Below are 25,683 nucleotides of genomic sequence, written 5' to 3' on the forward strand. Positions count from 1 at the left end.
AATTTCTTTAATGTTGTTTTTGGAGAGCTGGGTATAGAACCACTGGCCTCACACGTGCTGTTCTGCCACCGAGCCACATCCCAGCCCAGCAGCCCCACCTCTTTTCAGGCCTCCGGCTGCCCGTGTTTGAAGCAACTGGCACTGATGTCACTGGCACTGGTGTTCTTTTATCCGTGTCAGGCTGAGTCATTTCTGTCTTTACCACAACCCATCCACCTTTACATAAGGTTGACCCTGCACAGTGTGATTTTATCGTAGGTATTATACACCTCGCCTTTCCCACAAGTAGAATTTGAGTGCTTTGAATGCTGCTTTGGTGCAGTGGCACACACTCACACGCACACGCCTTAAATGGAGACTGAACACGCAAGCAGTGCCCATCTTTGCCTAGAGTGGTTGTCTCCGCATCCTAGGGGAGGCAGTGACCCTCTTGTGTTCTTCTTAGGTGCCGTTGTGACTATCACCACGCCTGTAAACATGAACGTGGACAGCCTTCAGTCCCTGTCCTCAGATGGGGCCACCTTGGCCGTACAGCAGGTCATGATGGCGGGGCAGAGTGAAGACGAGTCAGTGGACAGCACAGAAGATGACGGAGGCGCACTGGCGCCCACACACATCAGCGGGCTGGTGCTGGAGAACAGCGACTCCTTGCAGTAGGAGCGGCACCACCAGGGCCAGTGTGGAGCGGGAGCACCTGAGTCTTTACTGTTTGCACAGCAAACATTTTACACAGTTTTCTTTGTAATATGTTTTATATGTAGATATAGAAGAGTGCACTTTTGTATTTCACAGCAAGCTTCAAGACGTCTTTGCTGGTGCAGCAACTTCCTTCAGATGTGCGTGTGTGGGTTTTTAATGCTAGAAACGTGATGAGTGGCCTCTGCCCCCTGAGTCCCTGTTGAGATTAAGGAACAGTGCTGCCATTTTCTAAAAAATTATGCAGTTGCAATTGAGTTCTGTGGTTTACAGCAGGTCTGGGGGCTGCCGCTGTGTCACCCACAGATCTGAAAGATGGTCTGCACTCGGGCTGCAGGCGAGACGACGCTGGCCCTGGTGGGCGTGAGTACCCACGGCACACTTCAGTTCTCTTCGGGCGGCATTTGCCTGTTTCATTTGCTATATAGAAAAAGAAACTCCTATTTTTACCTTGCTGGGATTATTGGATAAAAAGCTATTTTTATAAATCAGTTATTAATTGGATTATGACTATATTGAGGATAAATTTCTAGAGAAGGAACAACAGCACATGCTTGTCTTTCGATTTGGAATGTCCTGAGAGGCGGTGCCCATGCGTGGTCTCCTGTTCCCCGGGAAGGAGGAGGTTCCCCTCAGCTGCTCAAAGGAAACAACTGTCAAGTGAACTTTCGCTGTCTCCAGCTTTGTGTTCAGATGCAATGCTCAGATCACGTTCACACCTGATCTGGGCATCTTACAGAGTTGTGCTCAGTAGGATGTACGGTAAGTGAGGCGGCCGCCATGCGGCACCGTAGTGTGTCGTAGCTCTGCCATGCCTAGTCCAGCCTCATTCACATTGACTGCAGTTACATGGCTGCCTGGCCGTGTTAACTGGGTGGTGATTTTAGAATTTTTTTTTTTTTTTTTTTTAGTTAAAACATGTTACACACAGAACATTTACTATAAACTAATATAAAGTGTGTTCTGCCCCCACTGGCTCAGAGCCAGGGTAAAGAGCACACAGCCCAGCTGTCTTCCACAGTGGCAGGCACCTGGAGTTAAAACGATGGACGGATGTGCCCGTGGGCCCACTGGTGGCTCACAGGCATCGGTGGCTCTCTTGCTGTCACAGACTCTTGTTGCATATTATTGCTTCCTTTTCCAGAGTCCACCCCTTTCAGTTACCACTCCCTATTTAGGACAGTTTGGGGACTTTGTTTCCTGGTGTCGAGGTAGAGCAGACTGTAGGCTGAGGTCTGGGGTCTGGCTTGATTTGTTTCAGTTTGCTCGGGCAGCTTTTTTCTTGGAGACACAAGCACCTTGCTTCGTGTCGAGCATCTGTGTTTTCACAGTGGTACCTAGGCTGAGAGAGAACAGCTGTGCAGTTGTCAGGGGCCATGCCCTGGGCCCTTGGTTATAGACCAAGGTTACCCTAGGGGGACATCTTTAGCGAAGTCACATTTTTTTTTTTTTTTTCTGGAAGAGTTCACCATCCCCCAAATGTCTTGATTGTATTCAGACATCGAGCACACCTGGACAGCCAAGTAGTCAGCAAGAAAAGCAGGTGCTCCTTTCAGTCCATTTAAGGAGTCTCCGCTACAAAAAAACAAAACAACAAAATAAAACAAACAAAACCAAAAAAAAAAACCAAAAACAAAAACTTTCCAGCAACTCTTTTGAGGAGAGATTTATATTTTAAACAGTCTTTCCATTACTTATTCACAAACTACTTTAATATTTTAAGTCAGGTGTCCAAAAGCCTGAAAGACCGGCTGGTGATGATTGGGTTTAGAGCAGAATAGATGGCCCCTGAGCTCCTGCCACCCTCCCCAAAGAAAGCGCAGTGCCTGCTGTCCTGCTTGTGTGCCGGCTGCTGGCTACTCCAGCTGGGCTTTGAACACCATGATCCCACAAGTCCTTTCCAGTCAGAATCATCTTTCCTAAGCCCTGGACTCTGACTTCCTGAAGTCAGAGGAATAGCATGAAAGTCCGTAAGAGAAGCTGGGGCATGGTGACACACTCCTGTAATCCCAGCACTCAGGAACCTGAGACAGGAGGCAAGCCTGGGCTACATAACCTTGACCCTGTCTAAAAAGAAGGTCGTGAAAGAGCTGGCACACGGTCGTAGCTGGAGTTTCCTTCCACCTCCCTGTGCATACTGAGGTGTTCTTCAGTAATTCCCGTGAGGCAAGCCATTCTGGTTCATAGAATTACTGCCCAGCATACTTATCTGTCAGTTGCACCTTCAAGACACCTGCTTGCTGGGCATTGTGCCTGTAACAAGCACTTAGGGGGCTGAAGCAGGATTGCTACCAGGTTGAGCTCGGCCTCGGGTGCATAGTGAAATCTTGTCTCAAAAACCCAAGCAGAACTGCTCTCCTTTCCTTGGCCTGTGGAGGAAATCTGAAAGTACATTTCCGTTGAGCTTTGTTTAAACGGTCAGATTCTAGCTTTCGTTACTATTAAAGTCCTCCCTAACATTGGAGCCTTTTGAATGTGTTCTGAGACATACAAGTCAACCTGTGTCATTCCTGCTGTTTGGCTGCCTAGCAGAAACATAGCCTGGCTGACCCACCCCTCCGGTGGGCTCGGTTTTCTGCTTCTTTGAGTCCAGATTGTCAAATAGAGGTGTATATGCAATATGCACTGTGGCCCTTCGGGCTGCGGCCGACGGGCCACTGTGCAGCCTGCTGAGGGGCTGGCGCACCTGTGGGGGCAGCAGAGACTTGCTCCTCCGGCACACAGGCAGGGAATGCCCATCCTGAAGGCCTCTCCCGCAGGTAGTGACAGAACTCAGCAGTCTGCCTTTTTCAGTTAAGTTTGGTCTTTGAAACTGACAATCTTTAAAAATGTGAATACTGTAACAATATGTTTTCTTGGATTGTTGTCTTTAAAAGGATTTTTGTGAAGCGATTGATTTATCAAAGAAAAAAATTAAAAACAGAAACACGCCTTGTGGATGATTCATTCTGTAGTTTGTGCCACCAAAGCTGCCTGTTCCCGTTGAGATTTTCAGGTTGTCACAGATCACCGGAGCTCCTCAGGATAAACTGACGGTACACCCACTGTTCAGCTTCATTCACACCTTCAAGGGTCTGGGCTCCAGTTAGTCATTTTTCGGGGAAAATATGCAAAACAGAATTTTCCTTGTAATTTTCATAAATTGAATCACTTTGGCATATCAAGAAGAGAATGGTTCATGGGTACAGACCCATAGCCTTTGCTGGTCAGCACTGTAAAGCCCCTTGCAAGGCGGATCTTGGGCACATCCAAGAGGACAGGAAATTGTCCAGGTATTACAGGTCCACAGCTTGTGTTGGAGCAGCAGACCAACACAAGAAGTGTGTCTAAGGTGAAGGGTGAAGCTCAGTTGGCAGATAACCTGCCTAGCTTGCACAGGGCCCTGGCTTCAGTACCCAGCACCCATAAATGTGGAGTGGAGACACACCCCATAATCCTGGCAGTTGGGAGTAGAAGGTCAGAAGTCGGAAGCCCAAGCTCCTCTTAAACAGGAGATGGGAGAGCCCTTGTCCGGGAAGACAAACCATGTACAATCGGGACCCCGGGTGGCCCGCGTGTCAGGAAGTGTCTGACTTTCAGAAGGCAGGGCCGTGTCACTGTTGAGCTGCGCTGTCCGAGTGGACAGGCACACACCCCTCAGGGGTTGGGGTAGGGGGAGACATGTGCATTTACCTCCATAACAGCCAAGAGGTGAAAACAACACCCATACTGGTACATGGCTGAACGGAACAAAACAAGGACCATCCACACAATGGACTCCGCCATGAAAAGAAAATTCTGATACAGGGCGACATGCGCAACCATGAGAGGCTCACGCCGAGGAAAAGAAGGTAGGCACAGCCACAGGTGTGTGATCGCATTTATAGGAAGTGTCCAGAACAGGGAGCCATTGAGACAGGAACATAGGGGAGGAGGGGAAGGTGAGGAATTGCCCCTCGACAGGGCCGGGCCCCAGGTGGAACACTTCATGCCAGCACTGTATCACTTCACCGCCTTGGGTCTCAGGCCACTGGAATGCACCTTCATTAAAACCCACGTGCTCCCGTGCTGGGGCCAGCACTGCCCTTGAGGATGGGTACAAAGTCCAGGGTTTGCTCTTTCCTGTGCTGGAGCCTTCTCTGGAGAGAAGACTTTCTGACACCCTCAGTCTCGTCTCAGTTGTGCTCTGTGTCCGTCTCTCCTGGCTGATGTTCCTCAGTTCTTCTGTGACACCGGAAGGGAGTCATGTAAGCTAGGAGTGCCCATGTAAGCTACCCCGGCATAGAGGAGTTAGGAAGCTGAGTGTTGGGAGGGGAGGCCGGGCCTCTGCAGCTGGTCTCAGCAGCCACCTGTTCACGCTACCACTGGACTTGGGCGTGGAAACTGGTGGTAGGTGTCTCTGAGAGCCAAGAAGCCCCAGCAGGGAGGGTGGAAGCCAGTCCCGACTTCCAGGCTCTATTTCTGGTTCTGCTCCCGGGCTGCCACGAAGTTTAGCAGGTCAATGGCAGTGACAACCCCAAACACCATTTGTCGCTCGCTGGACATGTCCTCGTTGTGGTCTAAGGAAAAGAAACAGTTGCTGGACTAAGGGTGACATGACACAGCTGATCTGAACCCCACGGTCCGTTGGAAGCAGGAGACCCTTTCCCAGACTTCAAGCCAGAGCCAAGTACTAGCCGCCTTTGCTCCAGCTGAGCCATGTGGGCGGAGCCGGAGAGCAGCTCCTCCCACCAGCCCTGCACTAGGATTCTGGGCGCTGTCTGGAACAGACAGGAAACCAACCCAGGCTCCCCAGAGTGCACGGCCTGGCACTGATGCTTCTTCTCAGCCCATCCATGTCCACAGGCCACATGCAGTATCTCTGCCAGGGCAAGCCTCATGCCCGTTTTCTGGCCCAGACCCCTGCCTGGCAGTCAGGACCCAGGTTTCTCCTGTAAGTTTCCTACCAGTTTGAGAGGATACAGGGAACCCCAGACTTCTGTCCACACAGTAATCTAGGTGCAGGTGGACCTTGACCCCTCATACGAGGGCCAGAGAGGAACAGAGGGGGTTCCCATGAGCAGGGGTGTCCATGGCCTAGGAGTTCTGTTCACCGGCTCTAGGTTAACAACGTGGCCTGCAGCCCTTGGCAGGTATCCACATTAACAGGCTGGACCCTTCGTGCCAAATTCCTCCCTCTCACTCTGCAGACACATGTCCTGTCAGGCCTGTACTCAAGAGAGGCCATGCTGGCACAGTCCTTGGGAGGCTCAGAAGGCCACACCAGTGTCTGAAGACAGAGGCCCCTGCGTGGAGACTTATCAATGACAGACATCTCACTGGCCTGTCTGTAGCCCCAGGGAAAGACAGGGAAACATAAAAAAAAAAAAGTCAGCTTGATGCATTCTGGAGTCACCGAAGCAGGCTGGCTGGTTCCTGACACAGGGTTAGCTGGGGGATGTTTCAGGTTTGTGGTAGGTGACACTCAGCCCTGCCAGGCACCCCAGCTGCCCCTGAAGCTGGAATTCCTTTGTATTTGTTTGTTTTGTTTTCTTTTTGAGATGTTAAAAAATTGGGAGTCCCTCCCCTCCCTTACCCAACCTAGGGGTCCAGAGCCCTAGAATGCCCTTGGAAAGCTGTGATTCTGGCCGAGAGAACCACTTCCTAGGGGCTGGGATGGGTAGGGCGTACATACCTGCAGGCCCCCCCACCACTCCTGACCAGGCCTGGTCTCGTGCTGTAGAGCCAAGGACGGGAGAGGGATTAGACACTGGGCCACCCCCACATGCAGGCCAGCCTCGGGGCCAGAGAGAAGGAGGAATGAAAATCAGCACCCCTCACCCCACTGGGACCTGAGAGCTCTGAGAGCAGAGCAGGAAAGACAGACTGAGTCCTCCAGAGGCGCAGTCTGTGGCAGACAAGCTGTCCCTGTGACAGACGCCCAGAGCTTCCCTCCAGAGTATGGAGAGTTCATCAGAGCCGACATCCCCTGGGATGTCATCGAGGGCTGAGAATGTCAGCTGTCGTGGGTTTTCTCAGATGGTTCCCCCCTGCGTCCTTATGACTTCCTACTGTCTCAGCCTAGGTCAGTGTTGTGCTATCTAACAAGGGATGTGTCCTTTGATAGGGAGAGACTCAGGAGGTCAAAAGTTCTGGTGGGAAGATGAGGGCCACGGACTCCCTGTCACCTGCTAGGGAGCACGTCTGCCTACTTCACATAGCAGGGGTGTAGGTCACAAGATTCTGTGCCAGGCACGGCCAGTGTCCTGAGCTTAACACTCTTGGCCCCCAACAAGAACCCAGCACCACGCGGGCCCCACTCACATTGGATCTGCTCATGGACCACTAGGGCAAAGTGGTCCATCTCCAGGATATGGGAGAGCATGCCCAGGGTGTCGGTCAGGTGGATCTGCAAGAGAAGCTGTGTTTGTGCTGGCCCTCCAGGACAGGCCCTCAGAGCTACCAGCCCCTTTCCGCTTGACAAAACAGGCGCAGCACTCGCCACAGCTGCTTGAGGAGTTTCCTGGCACAGCCCTAGAGCGTTCTGGTAGAGCAACCCACCCGAACAGTGGCTTGCCATCTCACTCCAACCCCACGGCCTCTGCTCAGAGGCCAAAATAGTGGACAGACCAGTGGCTGCGGGGTCTGTGAAAGAGAGATGCACCCAGAGTGCAGAGCTTGGATTGGTGTGCACCCAAGACCTAACGGCGGCGGTGACTCTGAACTGAAGTGACCTCGAACCTCCTAAGCCAGCTTTACAGTTTCCAAGGGGTGGTTGTGGGTCAGGGACCCACTTCTAGTACAGCACATACTGTGCTCTGCCTTGAGGGCTCAGCTTCCTCTCACATGCCCACTGCCCCTCTGGAAAGCAAAACAAAACAAAACAAAAACCCTCATACCGGTTTGAACTGCTTGTAGAGGACTTTGCAGACCTCATCAGATGGCTGCACCTTCCCAGCGAGCAGACATGACAGCATGTTCCCGAGAGTCACCATCCCTAGGATGGCCCTGGGGGGAGCATAGAGTTTAGGGTAATGAAGAGACAGGGACAGAGAGGGATCTCTGGCCAACGTGGAGTTCCTCTTGAGAACTCGGCCAGGGAGCTGGAGAAATGTCTCAGCAATCAAGAGCATTTGCTGCTCTTGCAGAGGACCTGGGTTCAGTTCCTGTCATCCACATGGCAGCTCACAACCATCTGTAATTCCAGTTCCAGATCTTTTGACTGCCATAAACACTAAGCAGACAGTTGATGCACGCGCGCGCGCGCACACACACACACACACACACACACACACACACACACACACACATACACACGCAGGCAAAACACTTGCAAGCATAAAAATATAGTTGGGGGGAGAAAACAGAGAAACCCCACAAAGGAACAAGTAAGGGACACGTTTTTGTCCCCGCAGGGGTCCAGAATGACTAGCCATCAGACTTTTGAGATGATAGAGCATGCTGGTCAACCAGGCCTCCCTGCCACGCATTCACTGTGTACCATCCCCAGGGTGCCTGTCACCTACTCCCTACGGCAGGATGTGGTCCTCAACACTGACTAAATGACCTGCAGGGGACAGAAACACTAAGGCCCAAAGAGTTAGTAATGGTCCAATCTCAGCTGCTCTGGGACAAGCTGGTCAGCAGGCTGTCCGTGGCTCTGGACAGTGTATGCAAACTGTTGCTACCCATCCTATTCAGCGTCATGGACAGAGAGGCCTAGGAAACAAGCTCTGGGATCCTGGAACAGTCTAACGCCAGAACCCCATCCTGGGGTGAGGGTAAGACTGACCCCGACTCGCTGACCACAGGTGCCTGGTCGAAGCCCTTCTCTCGGAGGATGGCGATGGTGTCCTCGCAGGTGACTGTGGGCAGCACGGTCAGGGGTGCTGACAGGCTCAGCTCTTGGACAGGCAGATGCCACCACCTGAAGGAGGGGGCAGGAGGTAGGGCTATGAGAACCACGAGTGAGAAACTGGAAGGCCATCTTTCCTGCTCATCCAGGGGATGGGGTGGGCGCCATCCTTACCAGGGTCTCTTCACTGAGAGCTCCTCCTTCATGAAACCCTTCTGCAGCATCCACTTGTCGCTCAGGAACTTGGACCTGCAGGGTCAGGGTTATCACTGAGGCCTCTGTACCCAATGGGAGGCACATACGTGGTCAGGGGTGAGGTCCTGAGGGCCTCTGCTTTGGGTATTACTGTTTCAGCATATAATGGAAGAAAGCAGAGCCCAGGCTGGAGCGATGGCTCAGAGGTTAAGAGCACTGGCTGCTCTTCCAGAGGTCCTGAGTTCAATTCCCAGCAACCACATGGTGGCTCACAACCACCTACAATGAGATCTGGTGCCCTCTTCTGGCCTGAAGGCATACATGCAAGCAAAACACTGCATACTTTTTTTTTTTTTTTTAACAAAAGCAGAGCTTTAACTGAAGGTTACTGGGCATGCAGGTTGAAGGAACCTAAGAGGTTGCTTCTGAGCCTCCTTGGGCCCCCAGGTCTGCCTCCCCGGAGGGAGCCTTTCCCATCTGACCAAAGGCTGCTGAGCAGGCTACCGAGCTACAGAGGATCTGTCCCAAAGAGACAGGCTGAGGATCACCCGTATGAAGTACATACTCACGCACTCAAGTGCTTCAGACCCCTTGAACACACACAGGCACTCACTACAGGTCAGCCATGTTCTGGGGAGATGGGGGGGGGGCCTCTGGGTTACTTGTCACCCTACCTGGAAGCCATACCTGACCCTGCCAGGCTACCAAGCTCCATACAGATGAAGCTTGGTAGGAAGGTGGATGAAGCCCAAGGTGAGGAAGGTGTGGGATGCCCATCTCTGCCACTCCTGTTGCCCATGATGCCTGCTACAGAGTAGCTGGCCTCTAGTTCAGCCTGGAACCCAGGCAGTTGACGGGACTTTAAGCCTGCTGGTCGCAGGTGGCCAGGCAGGGAGCTGGGAATGTCCTACAAGTGCAGATATCAGCACCAACGAGGCTTCACAGGCTGCTTAGCAAAGACGTCACAGCAAGTCCTGAGAACCCAGCCAGGGCCCACTCACCGTCCCAGGCCCAGCTTAGGACCTCAGATGAAGCGGCAGAGCGGGTAGGCAGGAAGCAGACTAGGGTTGACCCATGACCCCAGAGAGCCCATGGGGTAAAGAAGTCAAACCAAAGAAACCAGGACAGAAGGGGCACAGCTGTTCATCTGAGCTGTCACCATGAACGCGCATAGACTTACACACTTACACACACACACACACACACACACACACACACACAAGAGCACACGAAAGCTCAGGATGGAGCTGGGCAAAGTGGACACTGGCTCCAAAGACATGGAGGATCCTGGGACTAGCAGGCTTACAAAGGAGCTGCCCATTACCCTGTCCCAGCCTCCCACCATCCGCACTTAGGTGACAGCCAGCAGGAGGGTGATGGGGACCAGGGGCGTGCCTTACATGTAGTTCCGCACAGAGTCGGGCAGGATGACCACACAGCGCTGTCCTTCCTGCAGCTCCTGGGCAGCCTTCACGGCCACGGCCATGGCGCTGCCTGAACTTCCACCTGCCGAGAGGACCGTTAGACTTGCCCACACGTGCTTGCGTGTGCGTCCCTACACGAACACACGTGCCTGCATAATTCACACGGTCTACGCCAACACTCTAGAAGAATCTGTCCGAACCGTCCAGGCATGTGTGAGTGAGTGCACAGGCCACGTGCATCTCACCTGTGTCCATACATGCTCTGGAAGGATCTGTGGGAATCTCTGGCCAAAGAATGGGCCTGAAAGTACTCCATCCTTCTGCCTCATCTTCCTCCTCATAGTCTACGAAGCTTGCATTTCATAATTAAACCCTCACTGAGGAATTGGGGAGACCCTGGAACAAACGAGGCTTCATGCTCAGCCAGAACAGGGGCTCATGGCAGGGGCTCCTGGTCCCCCAAGCAAAAGCCTGACCCCAAAGTAAAGAGCCAACCAAGGACAACTTGTGTCTCACTGACTACTTACAGCCACCATGAAAAGCAAGTAGGTGACATCAAGTGCCATTATAATGAGAGCCCTGGGTTCACTGTGACACTGACCACAGGGCACCTTTGGACCTCTAGAGAGCCAAAGCCGCTGTTGCTGCCTCTCCGGTTGGGGCTCCTCTGGGCTCAGCCTAAGAAGGTGCAAGGCAGCCGGAAAGGTCATCCTGGTGCCTCTCACAGAGGACCATGGTCCCTCCCGCCACTCATTTCTCAGAGCCCAGGTTTATACCACTCACACTGAGTGTAGGGTATGAACTTTCTCAGTGAGAGTCCCAGTACTGAAAGCCGTCTCCTAGCGGTCATGCTGAATGCTCTTTTCTATCAACACAGGCTTTTTTTTCTCTCTCTCCTGATAGAGAACAGCCTGACTGTTGAGAACCCAGCTATGCTGGGGAGGATTGCTTTCCTCTGCCCCCTCCACCCACCCACCCAACATAACTCAAAACACGTGCCAACATTTATAGGGTAAGTTCAGGCATGCTTGATGTTCTCCAAATCTCAGGTCTGACTCAGCTGCTGAGGCTTCTGCTGCCCCATGGTCAGGCAGTGGTGCCCCGTCAACCCTGTGCAGGGTGGCTGAGGAGCCCAGGGCGGGAAGAAGCCTGCAGAGGCTGCTTCTGAGTGTGTCTCAGCTTCACGGACAACTAGGAGGGCAAAAGCAGCACCCTCTGGGCTCCCTCTCCAACCCCTTCAGGGGACCAAGGCCCACTATATCCTAGCCTTGAGCTGCTGGGGACTGAGCTCCCATTCCAGGGATAGGGCTGTTTATGAATAAGAGAAAAAAAAATCCCAAGAGCTTGCCTCAAAAACTAGAAGGGTATGCTATGCAGTGTTGGTGCACATCTTTAATCCCAACACAAGGCAGAGGTAGAGGTAGAGGCAAGCAGATCTCTGTGAGTTCAAGTCCAGCCTGGTCTACAGATCAAGTTCTAGGACAGACAGGACTACACGGTTAAAACCCTGTCTCAAAAAACAAACAAACAAGCAGGCTATGTTGGCACACACCTGTAGTTCCAGCACTCATAGAGGCAGAGGCAAGAGAATCTCTGTGAGTTCGAGACCAGCCTGGTCTACAAAGTGAGTCCAGGTCATCCAAGGCTACACAGAAAAAGCCTGTCTTGAAAAACCAAACAAACAAACAAAACCTCCAAAAAACTAGAAGGGCAAATTGAAGCCCATGCCTGGACCTCCCATCCTCATCTCCACAGATAACTCCAAGAGGCTGCAGAGGACAAGCAAACTGAGCTAAGGAAGGAAGAACCTAGACAGACAGATGCTCCAGCAGAGAAGGAGAGTTATCGGCAGTCACACAGCCTCAGAATGGCCATGACTTTCATCCGTTGGTCCTGGAAGGTAGCACACACCTCGGACCACCCTGTACCCCACCACCGACAGGGCTCTCCCAGCCACTCACCACACAACAGCCCTTCCTGTGCAATGAGCATGCGTGCATAGGCGAAGGAGTCCTCATCGTTGCTCTTGAACCACTGATCTACCACCTGTGGCAAGACCGGGTCATGGGGGTCTCAGCTCAGGCAGGGGACACGGGGGCGGGCCAACCTCACAGAGGACTTCATCCTCTCGGCTCTGCAAACAGACTTCTCTGGCCTTCCCTGCTCCATCATGCCCCGCAGAGTAACTGAAACCACCCACATCCTGGCCATCCTCGTCTGTCCTTCCCTTTGCATCTCAGAGCCCGTGTCCAACAGTGTCAGACGTGTTTGACACTAACACGGTGATGTGTTTCATCCTGTCTCAGCCCCTGTACCAGCACTCCCCCTATGTCCCCTCAATGCTTGGGGCAGCTAAGGGCCAGAATGCAAAAGTCAAGTTAAGGACCTGGCAGGCTCTGCCTGAGCCAGAGCTTTACCTCAACCTACCGTCCTGTCCAGGACTGTTGGGACGAAGTCATAGCCAATCCCCTCCACCTCGTAGGCCGTTTGCTCTGTCTGGTTCAGCTCCTCGGGCTCCGCGAGGATGGACCCTTCAGGATCTACACCGATGATCTGCAGGGTGGGTAGCTTTAGGGCTCAGGTCAGGAAGAAGTCCCACCCAGCCCTGGGCAGCTGTTGTCACAAAGGATGTTGCCCCGCTAACATCTGACTGTTAAGGATGGTTCACAGGTGCGTGTGCTAGTCCCAGATCAGAGGAAGGTAAGCCCTCCAGAATCGCAGACAAGCTGGAAGGCCATGACCTACTGGGGCTGATACGCAGCACAGGGTTTTTGGAAGGTCCTCCCAGAGCTGCTCTGGGAAGGGTCCTCACCATGGGCATTAGGAGAGCTTCTGGGGACAAAGGGCAGCTCTGGACAATAACCTCTTCCTGGCGGGTGGACGGTCTCATGGGGAGAAAATGGCCCTGTTTCTGTGTCCTTCCTCATCAGGCCTGCCCCTAACTCGGTGACTCTCAACCTCCCTAATCCTGAGACCCTTTAATAGTGTTCATGTCATGGTGACCCCAATCACTAAATTTTATTTTTACTGCTACTTCCTAACTATGATTGTGCTAGTGTTATGAATTGTAATATAAACATCTGATATGCAGGATGTCTGGTAGGTGACCCCCGCCCCCGAAGGGGGTCGTAACCCGGGACTGTCTCAGGTAGCTTCTGGGCTAATCCAAAGGGCTTCATCTCACTGGATGCAGGAACCCTCCAAACCCTATGCTCCCCAAGTTCCTGCCAGGTGACTTGCCACAACCACTCCACAATTCGACGAGATAGGAATAGATAGAACTCGGTTCCAAAGCAGCCCGGCCTGATGCCAGCAGCACTCTGGGCCTCTGAACCCAGCTCGGGCCCCAGGAAAGAGATCAAGTTCAGGCTCACTCTCCCCACCACCCGCTCCCCGCCAGCACCACCCACGGTGCCACACTCACCTTACAGCCAGGGCACTTCTCCTTCAGCTTCCTGGCGATGCCTGTGATGGTGCCGCCTGTGCCTGCTGAAGCCACCAGCATGTCCAGCTTCCCTGGGGGACAGAGGACATTCTCAGGCCGTGGCTCAGCCAGCCTCAAATGACCATTGGCAAAAATACGCTCAACCCAAATCAGGTCAGTGAGAGAAACTTAAACATTGCTCGTCACTGCCTCCAGTCTGTGGACGGTGTGACCAAGGCAGCAGCTGCTGTCTGCACTGTGTATGACCTTGGCCTCTGAACTACCAAGATAGCCGAATCTACAAGGATAGGTCAGCTGGGCAGCTCAAAGTCTAGCAGAGGTAAGCTGTCAGCCGTGTGTCTTCCTAGGCTATTTGAGTCCTAGGTGGTTAGAGATAAGCAAACTGGGCTTTTAGGATACAGGAAAAATGGCTGAAGCTAATGCTGAGAACTTGAGAACTGGCTCTCATACTGCTGAGGGTCAGCTGAGCATCAGGCAAGTCTGAACTGGGCAAGCTCGGGAATGAAGCAATGTGTGCCAGCTTTGCCAAGCGAGAATTCTCACTCATAAAACCGGGCAGGCAAACCCTCCTCCTGGCTTTTTACTTGCCAGCTCCTGGGCACAAAACAAGCCTGCAACCAGGCCAAGGCCAACAGCAGGTTCCAAGTGGGAGAAGCCAAGGGTGGGGCCTTCCAGCACCTCCTCCCATGAGGACCTCTTAGACAAGTGTCCCACCATCCCTAGGAGCTAGGCACTCAGCAGATACACGTCTCCAGGGAGCATGGTGCCCACACTGAGAGCGAGCTAACTGAAGCTGCCATCGTGCAGCTCCAGAGGTGAGAGAAACTGAATACCACATTCATGTTCCGCTTAGCGCTTCATCCCCAGGCGTGAGGCCAGCACTGGCATGCACGAGCTCAACAGTTCTTAGAGCCCGGAGGGGTGTGAACATAGACCGAGCCACGGGCCTTGGACACCGGTGAGGCATAGGCAGAAGCCAGAGCTCTCAGAGGAAGGGAGGAGCCTCTCTAGAAACTGTTTCACAGAGAGGGACATTTAAGCTGAATTTACCACAGAGCAGGTGACTCACTTGTAGGCTCCAGGGCAGCCACACTTGACTGAGTGTGACACAACTCCGGGGGACGAGGGTCTCAGCGAGGGACTGTCTAGATCAGGTTGGCCCATGGGTGTGTCTTTACGAGACTGTCTTGATTATATTAATTTTTGTGGAAAGAGCTACCCTCCTCGGGTGACACCATTTCTTGGGCGGGGGACAGTGAGGCGAGCACTAGGCGTGCAGGCATGCTCTTCCATGTGGCTCTCGAGTGACCAGCTGCTTCAAGTTCCCGCCTCCTTGACTCCCCCACCGTAACGAGCTGGAACCCGGGATGTGAGCTGAGACAAACCTTTTCCCCCTTAAACGGCTTTTCGTCCGGGTGTTTTATCACAGAGACAGAAGCAAGAGGTCGCTGCAATCAAGGTGGGCGGAGGGAGGGGTGAGAGGCACGCACCTTCACACTGCTGCAGGATCTCCTCGGCAGTGTCGTCGTAGTGCGCCAGGGGGTTGCTGGCATTGCGGTACTGTGCGGAAGAACGGAGGGGCCGTGAGCATCACGTGTGGACACTGGACGGTCAGCTCCGTGCCGGCCCCCAGGTTCCTATGGCAGCCTGGAGAGCCTCAGATACAAGATATCAAAACCAGGCCACCCCAGTGAAATGACCCAGGAGTGAAATGAACAGAGGACTAGGCCTTTTGGGGTGCAGGTTCTTATACACCCTGCATCTTCAGAGCCCAGAGAGAGGGTCCTCTGGAAAGGGCAGCCCAACCTCACTGCTGACCCAGCACAGCTGGATTGTGTCCAGTGGGACGGCTCCCCAGTGCTGGCACTGGCACAGCAGAAACCAAAGGCTCTGCCACTGAGCAGGGCCTGGAGCAACTCCCCCGAGGAAGCAGAGTCACCCCGCTCCTGTTGGGGCGAGAGCAGGACCCCATAGGAAACACCGCACTTGGACACAAATCTCTGACCACAATCTTGTTCCCTGTGGTGACAGGCCGGGTGGCAGTGGGGGGGGGGAGCACCTGACCTGGTCCAGAATATGAGAGTTGGGGATTTCGTTCTTCAGTCGCCAGGCCACTCCCACGTGAGACTCGGGGGAATCGAACCTGGCATTGGTGGGCGTCCTCACTATCTCAGCTCCCAGAGCCCGCAGCACATCCACCTGTCCAGGAAAAGATGCGCCTTTATCACTGTGCCTGGGAGCCAGCCTGAATGGAACCCTCTGGGGCCCACCTTTGCTCCCTCCAGTAAAAAAAAAAAAAAGAGGTTTTTATTAAAGGTGAGGACACACAGGGAGGGACACAGACACAGACAGAGACACACAGACACACAAAGGACACACACACACACCCTGCACCTATCTATTCCTTTGATGCAGCCGCAGCACATCAAGCCACGCCCTCCCGCTGACCACGCCCTCCACCTAGTCCCACCCTAGGCTGCCCTAGGCTCACCTTCTCCATACTCATCTTCTCTGGCATCACGATAATGCAGCGATAGCCCTTCACAGCAGCTGCCAGAGCCAGCCCGATCCCTGAGGGTTGCATACAGGGGGTGAGAGGGGCCAGTTCCCAAAGGCTTCCCCGATCCTGCCTGGGACACCCGGGACAAACCCCAAAAGCGTGGAAAGGAACCCCACACACTGACAGTGATCTCGGAGGACTGTATTCTCACAGCCGGGTGCACACAAGTGCTTCTGGGACCGGAGCTGGACAGAACGCACACCACGGGAGAGGCAGCCAGGGGCCAACTTTTCCCTCTTGACCTCCCTGCAGGTCTGCACAGGCCAGGGACCTTCAGCCTCCACTCTGCCCTCACCTGTGTTCCCAGAGGTCGGCTCAATGATCGTGTCCCCGGGCTTCAGGGTTCCGGCTCGCTCAGCGTCCTCAATCATCCGAAGGCTGATTCGGTCCTTCACGCTCCCGCCCGCATTGAAGAACTCACACTTGGCCACTGACAGGCGACCATGCATCAGAGGGAGGACGCTCTGGTCCCCACACACTCCCGCCACCCTCAAACTGCCTGATACACCCCCAGGATGAGGGCCGGCCTTGGTGTTTGCCCTTCCACGCCCACTGCCCACCTCTCTAGCTGGACATTCATGCTTACGGCTGGCCTGGTCTCCCACCTGCCCTGCAGACCCATGGCAACGCTAAGAGAATGGCCAAGAGCCCGTGGGCGGACGGTTGGAAAAACATGCCCCGGCGGAATGAAATGCAGTAAGCTGCTGGACCGGAGCCCACATGCTCTGGCAGTGTAGCCAGCTCAAGCAGCACCAGCCTGACTGCCTTAGTTCTGAAGACCCTGCCCCAGTTGTCCCAAACTCCTCCGCCTTTGACAGCCTCCATCAACTTTTATCGCCGAGTCTAACCCTCAAGGTCAGCATCACCCACACCTGACATCACCTCCTTCCATGCTGGACCCTTCCTTGCTCTGTAGCCTCCCTCCCCACCTCATGAGTATTTCGGGCATGGAGAAGCGCCCTACTCCAGCATACCCACAGACCACCTTCTTTGGCTGGTTCTTGGTTCTGAAACCTACCATAAATAGACTGCCCTGCCCCCAGGGCTGGAAGAGATTCTGTGGGCACGGAGGGACTTTGATGCCTGCTCACTTGGCCCCAGCCCTCAGCCACCTCATATCCTTAGAACTGTGACATTGCCCCCAGGCCAAGCCAGCTCAGTGCTAAGTTCAGTTAATAGCCCAGGCTATGAATGCCCACCCCATTGCTTAGGAACAGCTTCCTGCAAGGAACCCCTTCCTGGATGACCTGCATTCATCTGAGACCTAATTTCCATTCTTTGTCCCGTATGTGGTATGTGATGGAGTGACCTGCCAAGACTCCAGGGAACTAATGGGAAGATACAGACAAATGCTTCCTCAGCAGCCATGGCTATCTCTTAGCGCAAGCTCCGCCCCCACATAGGACCCTCCACCCCTCCTGAGGCAACCCCCCCATCTCATTAATATACTCTGCCTAACATGGTGGCTTATGTTTTTTGTTTTTGTTTTTTTCAAGACAAGGTTTCTCCGTGTAGCCTTGGCTGTCCTGGACTCGCTTTTGTAGATTAGGCTGGCCTTGAGCTCACAGAAATCTGCCTGCCTCTGCCTCTGCAGGACCTTCCTAGGCTGGCTCCTTCACCCCAAGCTTCCCTGGCCATCAGCTGGAGAAGGGGTGTCTCAATCACCAACACAGCCAGCATTCTAGCCCCACTGCGAACACCCCAGATCCTCAGCTAGGGGTCACCCCAGGGCCCTGGTTCAGGACCAGCAGAACCAAACACTCACGTAGCTCGCATTTGAGTCCGGCATTCTTGGAGATCTTGTTGATTCTCACCATAGGGGTGTTCCCAATCTTCCTCAGAATATCAGGCAAGATTTTTGGAGGTTTTGTCCTAAAATGGAGAGAGGAGGCAGTTCAGGAAGCAAACCAGAATAGCGGTTTGAGCCTTGGCATCTTGTGCACTTAGGAAATCAAGAGTTAGAGGAGTGCCTCGGGGAAGGACCTGGGTTTGTGGAGTGCCTGGCAGATCCACCACCTGGCATAAGTAACGCACACCCAAGCACCCGCCCAAACACCTGGAACACCCAAGCACAGCGACACCTAAAGCCACGTCTGCGGGACTGGACCTCCACATAACTTCCACTTTCTGGGTCTGAACGTGTCTCAGGATGTTATGGCTGGGAAGCTAAATTAGGGACATGCTTTCTGCCACAATGACAGATGAAACCTCTGAAACCATAAGCCGACTCTAATAAAATGTTTTCCCTTAAAAGAGTTGCCGTGGTCCTGGTGTCTCTTCACAGCCACAGAACCCCAACTAAGACACCTCCTCAATGTCTAATTCAGTTAGTTTCTTCCAGAATTCATAACATTATGCTTCAAATGGTTCGACAGGAAAGGCACTGGCCATCTCTCCCAGGCTGGATCACAAAATGTCATCATACTCTGCATTGGGCTGAATGGGACAAAAAAACTCCATAGAAACCTCTCCCCAAGTCAACACTGTCATGGGTTCATTAGACCAATGGACCCCAATGTCTCTCTATTGTTTTCGAGTTCTGCTTTGTGTTTTCAGCCCCTGCTCAGCATTCTGGCGGGACTGGTATCTCACAGGTTATAGCTTCATCCATGTCTATGCTGTCTCCCACCCCCGGGGACTCCTCCATCTCCTCCTCCTCCTCCCTCTAAAATGCCAGCCTTCCATGACTTCCTGTCCTGTGCCTTTATGATAAATCAGTAATGCCAACTAGTCACCCCATACCCCTACACAGACCTAAAACAGTTCAAGAAGACATTTATCCCCCCCCCAATTAATGACTTGGACTTACTTATCTGTCGGGGGGAACACGTAGAGATCTTGTTCTAATGGCAGATGAGACCAGTGACCCCTGGTGACTCAGTGACATCTCACACAGATATGTGGGGCCTAACACCCAGGACTCCGGGACAGGCCTCACCCTAGCAATGATGACACTTTGAGCCTAACTCCTAATGACCTGTGCTGCCTGAACAAACAGCCATGCTAAAGAAAGAGGACTTGTGTTATAAAATTACTTAACAAAATAGTGGCACCCTGGGGGCTGGAGAGATGGCTCAGAGGTTAAGAGCACTGACACTTCCAGAGGTCCTGAGTTCAGTTCCCAGCAACCACATGGTGGCTCACAACCATCTCTAATGAGATCTGGTACCCTCTTCTGGCATAATTGCAGGCAGAACATTGTATACATAATAAATAAATCTTAAAAAAAAAAAAAGATAGTGGCATCCTGTCTACATGTCCAAATACAGAGCCAGCACAAATGGCCCTCAAGGTGAGACCATGTTAATGTCCCCCTGGTTTAGAGAAAGAGCTCTCAACAGATAAAGGGACACACTGTAATTCCAGCTCTTAGGAGACAGACACAGGAGGACTTAGAGTCGTGGCCGAGTGGTTAAGGCGATGGACTAGAAATCCATTGGGGTCTCCCTGCGCAGGTTCAAATCCTGCCGACTATGGAAGCTTATTATTAAATGACTATGACATCTGTGACTAATAAGTTCCATATGGGTGGGGCTCGATAAACCTGCAAAGACAACCACCTGAGAGGAACATTAAAAACAGTAGCTCACAGAGGAGGACTTGGATTTCAAGGTCATTCTTGGCTACACAGTGAGTTTGAAGCTAGCCTGGGATACATTGAGACCCCAACTCAGACATCGTTCCTCAGACCTCACTCTGTCTCAGCCACATGTGCCTTCTCAGGGAATTCATCTGCTACAGATAGCATATTTCAATAAATTCTCTCTCTTCTTCTCTTTTGAGCCCCGGTAAATTCTTTGATTGCTCATGCCACCAATCTTCCAGATGCTATTTCCCACAGCAGCAAACTAAAAAGAGCCAGGCACGGTGGCATATGCCTGTAATCTTTGCACTTGGGAGACTGAGGCAGGAGAACTGCTGTGAGTTCAAGGCCCAGGCCAATCTGGGGTATGTAACAAGACCCTATCTCAATTAAAACAAACAAACAAACAAACAAACAAACAAACAAAAACTATTTTTGAGACTTTGAGACAATAGGCCCAGCCTCTGTCTTGCCTGAGAACTCCTTAGCCTCCCGCGACCCGAACATCTCTTTGCCTTTCAATTCAGTTCCCTGCACAACTGAGGTGCCTCCCTCTCAGAGGTGGGTCTCCTCGGGTAGCATGACCCCAAGAGTCTTCAGAAGCCTGGCGTTACAGGGCCAGAAAGGCAGAAGTGGTGCATAGAAAAAAAAAAAAAAAAAAAAAGGCCTAGGGCTTGCGCCTGGGGCCAGGGCTATGAGCCAGGGATAGATCAAGCCTACGGTTATAGGACTGCTCCGCAGCATTTCAATGATAGCACGGTGTAATCAGAGAAGTTTCCAGAACGGTCTCTCTATGGCTCTCCAACCACAGGCTTGGGGTGGCTGCACAGCCACACTCGCTGCCTATGCCTACCCTTCTCAAAACCCTGTACCCCACAAGCCAGACTTTAAGGCTTGCCAGGCTGCTGGGCCCTGGCTTCCTGCCTCCTTGCCCCAGGCTTCTCCCACTGGAGCCAAACTGAACCTCAGTCACCTTTGCCACCCCTCCCCCAGTGCCTCAGTGAGGGGAAGAATAAAGAATCTAGAGTTCCAGGGAGGGAGGAGAAGCTGCACGGGGGCCAACAGGCAGCAACAGGCTGAACTCCAACCAGGGAGGCAGAGTCTTGCTCTGGAGAGCTGGACAAGCTCCCTACCGGAGCCGCCGTCCTTGTTTGGGCTCAGAAAAATGGAGATAGGCTGGGCCAAGGCCAAGAGCTCCTGTCCCTGAAACCCCAGGGAAGCCAGGCTAAGATACCAGCAGGACTAGGGTCTCAGCTGTGACAACTCGCAAAGCTATCAGATGTTTGTACAGGTGATGGTTCAGGTCCGCCATCCACCCCAACTGCCTGTGCTTTGCCAGCACAGAAGAGCAGCCCCACCCCTACCCCCAGGACCTCAGAAACACCAACCTGTCCCATCTTTCTCTCTTTCTGCCCCTATCTGGTTCCATACCAGGTTCCCTGAGCTGGTCAGAGCCTCCCTGCAGAGACCTCAGAGAAGTCGGAGCCTTCCCCTGGACTCCCTCCCTGACCTTCCAGTGACTTCTGACAAAGGTAGGGTTGATCAGCTGAGGACAAACCTGCCCTTCAGGCGGATGCATGCCACACACGGCTTAGAACGAGCAGTTCCCAGGCCCTCGGGAGCCCTCAGGGAATCGGCTCTCTTGCAGTCCTGCAGCCTCAGGCGCTTCCCCCCTGCTGTGTGGTCCTGACAAGGGCTCATCTGACCAGACCCCGCTTGTATCTTGAGGTCCCAGCACTGGAACCCATTCAATGGGCACAGCTTCTAGTTGGCAATTTTTCATTTGTTTCCTCTGGTCCCCTGAAAAGCGCTGCCTTCCTGACACCTGCCCAGCACTAGGACTTTTGAACCAATAACCATAAACGTTGGTGGCCACCCTCAGGGATCAGGACTCCAAGAATTAAAACACAAATCCTTCCACCCAGTTGCTCTAATTTGAAGACCTTAGACTAAGGAAATGACGATAACCCTAAGAGCTTTTACAACAGGGCAGGAACCTACATGGCTCCAAGCCGGGCATACAGAAGAGGGTGTAACAAAGCCTCTGCCTTCATTATTTCTATCTCCAGCCCCCACAGCAACCACAGGTCAGGGAATCCCATCTCTGAGCCTGGTGGCTGAAAGACCTCCCCACCAAACACACACACCCCTGCCGCACCCCTCAAGGAAATAGACCCACCATACTGGGATCAAAGCCAGAGACTTACAGCACTGCGTGGTAATGCGGGGAGTCTGCCGTGGGCTTCCCCAGCTGCCAGGTACATCTGCTCGGGGTATCGGGTGGAATCCATACTCGTTCCTTGTCCACTGAGGGGCCCTTCTCCCGGTGCGCTTTCCCTGAGTGCCCCTCCACGTGCTGGGGGCACCCTGCAGAGCCGCCTTCACACTGCGGTGTCCCTGAAGGCATGCTGGGATCCGGAGAAGGAGCAGGGATCTGTGGGTTTAGAGGTTGGCTCATTTGTCCCCTCTGGGACTGGGGCTGCACTCACAGGGATGGGAGAAAAGGGACAGGTTCCAGCTGCTGTGGAAAATAGTTATGATGTTCCCCTCAGAAAGTTAAACATAAACTACCATACACTACCATATGACCCAGCAATTCAATCCCAAGGCAGAGGTCAAAAAAAAAAAAAAGTGGAAATGAATATTTAGTGTGCCCATTTTCATGGCAGTTTTGAGAGCCATAAGATGGACATCACCCAAAGTCACTGATGAATGGATGCACAAAATGTGGCCCATCCATGCACCGGAATACTATCAGCCACAAAGAGAAATAGGCACTCGGGAGGCAGAGGCAGGTGGATCTTCGTGAGCTCGAGGCCAGCCTGGTCTACAAAGTGAGTCCAGGAAAGCCAGGGCTGTTACACAGAGAAGAAACCCTGTCTCGAAACTTCTCTCCCCCACCCCCCAAAAAAAGAGGACTAGATGGGGCCTGTAGAGATGGTTCATCAGTTAAAAGTGCTTGCTTTTTAATCATGAGGACTAGAGTTCAGATCTTAGCACACACAAATAAATAAACCCTTTAAAAAAAAAGGAATAAACTAACTCTGAAGACAGAGCATTAAATGAAAGAAACCAATCATAAAACAAATTTCACTTATACAAAATGCCCAGAATAATCAGACATCTTATGATTTGACTTTTGTGAGGGACTCAGAACAGGTAAATCAATTGGATCATAGCACAGAGGGCATCAAAGGTGTGAGTAGAGGGAGTAGTTGTTTAATGCACAGGGGCTTTGGGGGTGATGAAAAAAACATGAGTCTGGTCCTATTATTTTCTTTCTGTAACTGTGACAAGAAGATGAAAAGATAGGGACCAAAAGCAACTGAGGGGAGGAAGGATTTGTTTCAATTCCAGTTCCAGGAAGTCAGGAAAAAAGCTTTAACAGCTAGTTACACTATTTCCACAGTCAAGAGCCTGGAGAAACAAATGCACCTTTCATCACCAAGCCTTCTCCAGGACTTCCGGTGGATTGGTTCCTCCCACATCAATCAAGTCGTAACAATTCCCTACAGACGTGCCCCCAGGCCAATCTGATCTAGGCAGTCCCTTTGTTTAGACCCCTTATCAGGTGACTCTAAACTGTGTGGAGGTGACAGTCAACAGCAGCCAAAACCTTGTAGAGACAGCGATAGCAGTTGCGCAATACTGTGGATAAAGCGATAAGATACCAACCATTTCTGCACTTCAGACTAAGCCGCAGATTGAAAACTTTCAGAGGCTGGATGTATAGTTTGGTGGAAGAGGATGTGGTGGCTGTGCCGTGCCAGGTCTTTGGTTATGTGCACATAACACGGACACATTTTCTTGAAAAATACAGCATCGCAGCTGCTTTAAATTTTTTTTTTTTAAAAGCTGAGTGTCAGGGTGCACACCTTTAATCCAGGAGGCAAGGGCAGGTGACTCTCTGGGAGTTCAAGGCCAGCTTGGTCTACATAGTAAGTTCCAGGACAGCCAGGGCTATGTAGAGACCCTGACTCAAACAAACAAACAAAAATGTAGATTTACTAATATGTGTGAGTGTCTTGCCTGCATGTATGTAGGTGCACCATGCTGTACTGTTCTTGGAGGCCAGGAGAGGCTCAGATCCCCTGGAGCCTGAGTCACAGATGATTGTGAGCTGCTAGGACCTTCTGCAAGGGCTCTTAACCACTGAGCCATCTCTCCAGATCCCCAGACTTCCGTCTGCACAACATGCACACCATCCTTGGTGTTGTAAGTAATCTAGTAATCTGACGTTTGTGAGAGGGTTTACATGGGTTTATATGGAAGAATGGCCATGTGGGGCCACCCTCCCTGGGCTTGGGAGAAAAGACCACCGTTATGCTAAATGTATTTAACCAACCCACAGTTCACCATAAAGAACAGAGCCAGGCAGGTGGCACACACCTGTCATCCTAGGAGGTGGAAGCAGGAGATCAGAAGTTCAAGGCCAGCCTGGGTTACATGAAATTCTGTACAAAAGAGGGGTAGGAATAAACCTCCTCTGTAAAACACGGTAGAAACGGACAGTGGGTACCCTTGAAGTGTGCTGTGGGCACCAAGGACTGGGCAGAAAGCCACAAAGACCCCACTCCAGCAGAAGATCGTAACATAGATGCAACAGTGCCTAGGAGACGGGCCTGAGGCCAGCGAGAGTCTGGAGTTGAGTCTTAACCTGTGCTGAATATACGGTTAAGGAAGGAGAGGACGAGGGGCGGGACCTAGCACTCCCAGATGAAGTCCCAGCCCCGGCAGTCCCGGTCCTACCTTAACCTTTCCCTTTCAGAGGGGGGATGGGAGAGGGTGGAGCACCAGCGGACTGCAACTCACACCAAACGGGGAAGGGGGGGAGGCGCGGCCTAGGCAGGTGCTTCTCTCCTTCCTCCCAAGACCCCTCTCCTCCTGCTGGGCGCCCCCACCTCCCGCGTCCCCTCCCCCTCCACGCGGATCCCTCTAGAAAGCTGTGCAGGCGCTGGTCCCTCAAAGTAGTCTACGGAACAGGAAGCCACCGGGCAACCCGAACCCAAACTTGGCGAGCGTGCCCAGGGCCATCCCGCGTCCCTCCCAGCCCGCACCGAAGAAGCCCCATCTTCCAGTGGGGTTTCCCTGGGGCTGTCGAGTTCCCGCACAGGCCGTCCGGCCCGCTCGACCTTCGCAAGGGGTAGCTGGGGATCGCGCGTGGCAGTGAGGCCGGGAAACCCTCCGCAAGTGGCAGGTTGTGACCCCTGGGTCTCGCGCCACCCCACCCCACCCCCACCCCCATCCCATCCCCACCCCACCCCACCCCCGTTAGGCCCCGCACAAGGCGCAGAACCTGCCCTCCCGCGCCGCAGCCGCCCGGCGCGCCGCTGCTTCAATATTTACCCCACCCGGCACCAGGGCCCGAGAGAACAATTTGCGAAACAGCGGTCTCCATCCAAAACAGGGAAAATCGATGACCGGTACCGGAGCACCCTAGGACCCAGCTCCACGCCTGTGAAACTCGGCGCCACGTGGGTGTGGGTGCCCAGCGTTAGGACTGCGGGGAGGGCGATGCTGGCGCGAAGGGGGCGCGGGGCGCGGGTCTCCGCGGGAGGGCAGGAAGCTCCCGGTGGGACCACGGGAACCCCCGCGACCAGGGCGCCGAGCTTGCGAGCTGGCCCAGTTCTGCGTGTCCAGGCGCAGCGGAAGCCAAGTCCGCGCGCGCGGGGATGAGGAGCGCCCGCGGGCCACGGAACCCCGGCGGGGACCGGGACATGTGCGCCGCGTGGACGTCGAGGCGGACAGAACTTACTTGGACTGAGACTCGGAAACACGGTGCGGGCAGGGCTGGGCCGGAGTGCGTGCACGGACTGGATCACCGCTCAGATGGGGACCCGGGGGCTGGCCGGCCGGTCTAGCACCAACCCGGCCGCCCACAGTAGGCGCAGGCGATTGGCCGGGCGGCGGGGGGCGGAGGGCCGGCACCCGCCAATCCCCGGCCGCAGAGAGGGCCACCCGCCCGCC

The 25,683-nt window shown here is 53.4% G+C and overlaps 2 protein-coding genes and 1 non-coding gene across 13 annotated transcripts in view; 2 read left to right on the forward strand and 1 right to left on the reverse strand.

Moving 5' to 3' along the window:
* The window catches only part of Pknox1 (PBX/knotted 1 homeobox 1), a 43,156-nt gene extending 39,529 nt beyond the window's left edge, over nt 1-3,627 (forward strand). For all 7 annotated transcript variants that reach the window (XM_021645146.2, XM_060369228.1, XM_021645149.2 and 4 more), the window contains one exon: nt 446-3,627. In XM_021645146.2, coding sequence (XP_021500821.1) covers nt 446-657 — 212 coding nt within the window. In that variant the 3' untranslated portion in view covers nt 658-3,627. The remainder of the gene's footprint in view (nt 1-445) is intronic.
* Nucleotides 3,628-4,543: 916 nt separating this feature from the next.
* Nucleotides 4,544-25,609, reverse strand: Cbs (cystathionine beta-synthase). Of its 5 annotated transcripts, none has more exons than XM_021645142.2 (17): nt 25,472-25,609; nt 21,924-22,150; nt 17,899-18,005; nt 16,429-16,563; nt 16,065-16,144; nt 15,638-15,772; nt 15,064-15,133; nt 13,553-13,644; nt 12,556-12,681; nt 12,090-12,174; nt 10,105-10,210; nt 8,684-8,758; nt 8,447-8,581; nt 7,554-7,662; nt 6,979-7,063; nt 6,350-6,391; nt 4,544-5,234 (listed from the first exon to the last, which is right to left on the reverse strand). In XM_021645142.2, the coding sequence occupies exons 2-17, from the start codon at nt 22,121-22,123 to the stop codon at nt 5,131-5,133; spliced, it is 1,686 nt and encodes a 561-aa protein (XP_021500817.1). In that variant the 5' UTR covers nt 22,124-22,150; nt 25,472-25,609; the 3' UTR covers nt 4,544-5,130. The 5 variants fall into 5 exon arrangements, with proteins under 5 accessions (XP_021500817.1, XP_021500819.1, XP_060225209.1 ...); XM_021645144.2 differs by lacking the exon at nt 25,472-25,609 and adding an exon at nt 25,063-25,451; XM_060369226.1 differs by lacking the exon at nt 25,472-25,609 and adding an exon at nt 25,013-25,030.
* Trnas-aga (transfer RNA serine (anticodon AGA)) lies at nt 19,528-19,609 on the forward strand. Its single transcript has one exon. It is a non-coding gene; the product is annotated as a tRNA-Ser (tRNA).
* Nucleotides 25,610-25,683: the final 74 nt, after the last annotated feature.

The sequence above is a fragment of the Meriones unguiculatus genome, chromosome 16 (genome assembly GCF_030254825.1).
Source record: "Meriones unguiculatus strain TT.TT164.6M chromosome 16, Bangor_MerUng_6.1, whole genome shotgun sequence".
Lineage (NCBI taxonomy): Eukaryota > Metazoa > Chordata > Mammalia > Rodentia > Muridae > Meriones > Meriones unguiculatus.

Bases quoted from the DNA above. Each gene is read 5' to 3' on its own strand.
- Cbs (XM_060369223.1), bottom strand. From the start codon at position 23,877: ATGGCTCAGTGGTTAAGAGCCCTTGCAGAAGGTCCTAGCAGCTCACAA. The intron at 13,645-15,063 runs GTGCGTGCCTCT...TCTGTCCCCCAG, and splicing joins GATCCTGCAGCAGTGTGAAG to GGAAGCTGGACATGCTGGTG. The intron at 12,175-12,555 runs GTAGGTTGAGGT...GTCTTGCCACAG, and splicing joins CAACAGTCCTGGACAGGACG to GTGGTAGATCAGTGGTTCAA.